At 56.5% G+C, this 4,181-nt stretch overlaps 1 protein-coding gene across 8 annotated transcripts in view; it reads left to right on the forward strand.

Moving 5' to 3' along the window:
- The window catches only part of AGRN (agrin), a 227,260-nt gene extending 223,104 nt beyond the window's left edge, over positions 1-4,156 (forward strand). For 7 of the 8 annotated variants that reach the window (XM_019511804.1, XM_019511797.1, XM_019511801.1 and 4 more), the window contains 3 exons: positions 768-992; positions 1,682-1,785; positions 3,689-4,156. In XM_019511804.1, coding sequence (XP_019367349.1) covers positions 768-992; positions 1,682-1,785; positions 3,689-3,846 — 487 coding nt within the window. In that variant the 3' untranslated portion in view covers positions 3,847-4,156. The remainder of the gene's footprint in view (positions 1-767; positions 993-1,681; positions 1,786-3,688) is intronic. The other variant, XM_019511798.1, reaches the window with a different exon arrangement.
- Positions 4,157-4,181: the final 25 nt, after the last annotated feature.

The following is a 4,181-nucleotide window of genomic DNA, read 5'->3' on the forward strand; positions in this document are numbered from 1 at the left end:
TCCTGAGAGCGGCTGAGATGCAGGGTCAGGGGGGCAGGGAGGTCCCTTTGGGTGTCCCCCCTGATGTCTGCTTTCCAGGAGGAGGAGGCCTCGGCTGCCTTGCTAGAGCCAAGCCAAGCGGGAGCGTTCAGCTCGGGGTCTCCGTTCCCAGACGGGGTTAGGCTGTGGGGCCAGGGTGTGGGTGCTGCTATGAAGAAGCTCTGTGTCTGCATCCGTCACCCTTGGCGCCCTGTGAGAGGGGTGGGAAGGCAGCCTAGCTGCAGGGGGTTGCGCTCCATGCTCCAGCCCCCTGCAAGCTGGAGCTGCTCCTTGCTGAGATCCTGGCACAGATGAGCCATGCAGGGAAGGAGCCTGGCACTTTGGGGGAGACCAGACAGAGGGCAAACCCACGGACTCCTCCTAGCCTGGCCTGCAGAGCTCCCTTTGTACCAAACCACCCCCGTCTCAAAGCCTGCTTTACTTGCAGCACCATCCTTTTGCAGAATGGGGCCCTGTCCCCAGCCCCCTCCCCACTGTCCTCTGGGGCCTGCGGACCATTGGGCCACAATACCTGTGAACCCTGTTCTGCCCCATGGCTTGGCTCAGCCCACGCCTCTCAGCTGCACAGCCCTGGGGAGGCAGGAGGGTCCTCAATCTGCATTGAAGGGCTAGCCCACCAACCCTGCTGCTCCAAGGGTCTGCCTGCCCCACTGTCCGCTCAGGAGGCAGCTTCCTGCCCCCGCTACACCCCTTCTAACTCTGGCCTATGTTCTCCCACCCCGACGCAGTGAGAAGGCCTTGCAATCCAACCACTTCGAGCTGAGCATCAAGACGGAGGCCACCCAAGGCTTGATCCTGTGGAGCGGGAAGGGGCTGGAGCGCTCAGACTACATCGCCCTGGCCGTCGTGAACGGCCACGTGCAAATGACCTACGACCTCGGCTCCAAGCCGGTCGTCCTGCGTTCCACCGTCCCGGTCAACACGAACCAGTGGGTTCATATCAAAGCTTACAGGTGAGGCAGCTCGAGAGGGGACCGGGCTGAACGGCCTCGCAGACATCTCACTCAGTGCTTTCAAGATGCAGGCTAGGGTCAAGTCTAGGGCATCTGAGTCACGGCCCTGGATCTGTGCCCCCTCCCCACCCACCCCCCTGGTCCCTGAGGGTCACTGAGCCCTGCAGATAATAATAGAGGAGTGGCATTTGGGCAATGCAGCGTTGGAGAGCGTGTGCCTCGACTTGTCTGCCCCCGGTGCCAGGGTATGTCAAAGGGGCAGGCCCCAGGAGGTGCTGACAGTCTGTGCCCTTTCTTTGGGCCGCCCAAGAGCTTGACATTCTGCTTGCGCTGGGCCCGCGCCGTCCCCCGCCTGGGTGGTTTTTATTTATCTTGGTGGAGCGGGGAGTGGTGAGCTCCTCGCGTGGCTGGGATGCCAGTGGTTTCTGCTGATGAGTCCAGAGGGAGCAGGAGGAAGCAGTGGCCGCTGGCATGGATCCCTGCAGTGTGTCAACGCCCAGAAGAGAGGCCAGGAGCAAGGTGCTTTAAGGTGGAGCAGGGCAGTGGGGGGCTGATGCTCATCGGTAGACCCCCTGGGCAGCTTCTGTAGTCGGTGTAAAGCACGGCTCTGCTCCAGGCCCATCCCAGGGCTCTTTGCTGGGTGCATTAATCTGCTCTGTTCTCCCTTCCTCTCTTTCTGCCGAGAACAGAGTGCAGAGAGAGGGCTCCTTGCAGGTGGGCAATGAAGCCCCCATCACTGGTTCATCCCCGCTTGGAGCAACACAGCTAGACACGGACGGGGCCCTCTGGCTGGGTAAGTGGGACCTGGGAAGGAAAAAGAAACATCATGCCTAAGGGATTTACATTCCCCCAAGGGATTGAGATACGCAATTCTCGCCTCTTTGCAAAGATATATCATGATAGTAATAAATCTCATGAGGTTCAATAAGGAGAAGCATAAAGCCCTGAGTTTAGGACGGAACAAATGTCATACACCGGTACAGGCTGGGGACCGACTAGGTAAGCAGCAGCTCTGCAGAAAAGGACCCGGGGGCTTCAGAGGACGATAAGCTGAATATGAGCCAAGTGTGTCTGTGTTGCAAAGAAGGCTAACGGCGTATTGGGCTGCATTAGTAGAAGTGTTGCCAGCAGATCGAGGGAAGTGATTATTCCCCTCTATTTGGCACTGGTGAGGCCACATCTGGAGTACTGCGTCCAGTTTTGAGCCCTCCAGTACAGAAAGGATGTGGACACATTGGAGAGAGTCCAGTGGAGGGCAACAAAAATGATGAGGGGGCTGGGGCACATGACTGATGACGCGAGGCTGAGGGAACTGGGCTTATTTAGTTTGGAGAAGAGAAGACTGAGAGGGGATTTAATAGCAGCCTTCAGCTACCTGGAGTAGGGTGCAAAGAGGATGGAGCTGGACTGTTCTAGGGGTGGCAGATGACAGAGCAAGGAGCAATGGGCTCAAGTTGCAGCAAGGTTAGATATTAGGGAAAACTCTCTCAGTAGGGGGGTAGTAAAGCACTGGAACAGGCTACCTAGAGACTGTGGGATCTCCATCCTTGGAGGTTTTTAAGACCCAGCTAGACAAAGCCTTGGATGATGTATTTGGGGCTGGTCCTGCTTGGAGCAGGGGGTTGGATTAGATGACCTCCTGCGGTCCCTTCCAACCCTCATTTTCTCTCGTATGCACCTAGCAGGCCAGAAGTGCACCCAAGGGGCTCTTGGCTGCAAGCAGTGAAGGACAGTCTCAGAGAGCGCGCTGCCAGCCACGCACTGCTGTCAAGCACTCAACAAAGGGGCTTGGTTTCCTTTCCCAGCCGGCCTGTGCTTGTGCAGCAGTTGAAGCTGTACGTAGGGAGGCACCATGGTTTTGTGGGTAACACGTGCCTCAGAAAAGCAGAGCTCTGCCCTCAGCTTGACCACAACCTCCCAGGCAGCCCTGGCTAGGACCTCACCATGCCGGTGACCCTGTCTGGGTTAAAAAGACCCATGTGCCTCGTTCAGGATCCAGGGCACCCGCGTGGTAAGGACCGCAGGAGGAGGTTGGCATCCCAGATGCCAGAAGCAGCCATGCCTGGAGCTTGGCAGGCCTTGTCACAGTGGCTTTTTCTGCAACAACCCAGACAGAGAATCAGACCCAGGTTTCACATACTGCGAACTATTTCCCTCTTACCCGAGCCCGTGTCAGGATGCATGTCCTTATGTTTCCTGCTGTGGGACATAAATGTGAGGGGTTTCTGGACTGGGAAAAAAGGTAGGACTCTGGGCACTTCTCACCCTTTCCCAGAGGAGCATTTGAGTCCACAGTCCTCGAGGCATAGAGCTATGTGTCGTCTCATTAGCGTCAACGGGGTTATCGTGGGCGTGGAGATACGCAGGCGTGTTAACTTGGGCCTTCGCCTCCAAAAAGGTCTCAGTTTAATCAGACTCCTTCATCAAGCATCCAGGACACAGAAACCCCAAAACGTGAGGACACCGACACTTGGAAACTCTCATGCAGCCATCGCATAACGCCATCCCGGCGACCAGCCCGCCTAAGCAGTGTCGCAGCCCTCTGTAGTCTAACCCGGCGCCGACAGGGCGAGATGGGGGGCAGAATTAGCACGGGGCCGGAAACCCCACGTCTGCGAAACAGGGCCACTGCCCATCTAGACAGACCAGAGCCCCATCCTTCGCCCCCCCGCTCTGACCTGTCCCGTCTCTTGCAGGGGGAATGGAGAAGCTCAACGTGGCTCACAAGCTGCCCAAAGCCTACAGCACTGGCTTCACCGGCTGCATACGGGACGTGATAGTCGACCGCCAAGAACTGCACCTGGTGGAGGACGCTTTAAACAAACCCACGATATTACACTGCTCGGCCAAATAGACCCCAGGGACCCTTCGTATCCCCTCCCCCCTCCTGCCTATTGCTGTAATTATTTTCTATTTTTGTAAACTTATTGCTTTTTATATTTTTTTGGGGGGGAGGTGGGGACCGAGGGGGGAAGAAACACTTTTTCCCCCCCGCCTTTTTTTTTTCCGGTTATTTGTTTGGTTGCAGTGTATCCAGGCTGGTCGGACTGTGAGCAGCAGCAACAAAGAACAAGCCCTGAATCAAGTCTCTGAGAAGTGAGAAAGGAACACACACCCTGTAGCATCCCGCCTTGGAAATTTCCATTCATGTTTTCTCAGTCATACTTGAAGCTTTTTTTTTTTTTTTTC

The sequence above is a fragment of the Gavialis gangeticus genome, unplaced genomic scaffold (genome assembly GCF_001723915.1).
Source record: "Gavialis gangeticus isolate Ggan-Ray unplaced genomic scaffold, GavGan_comp1, whole genome shotgun sequence".
In the NCBI taxonomy this organism is placed as follows: domain Eukaryota; kingdom Metazoa; phylum Chordata; order Crocodylia; family Gavialidae; genus Gavialis; species Gavialis gangeticus.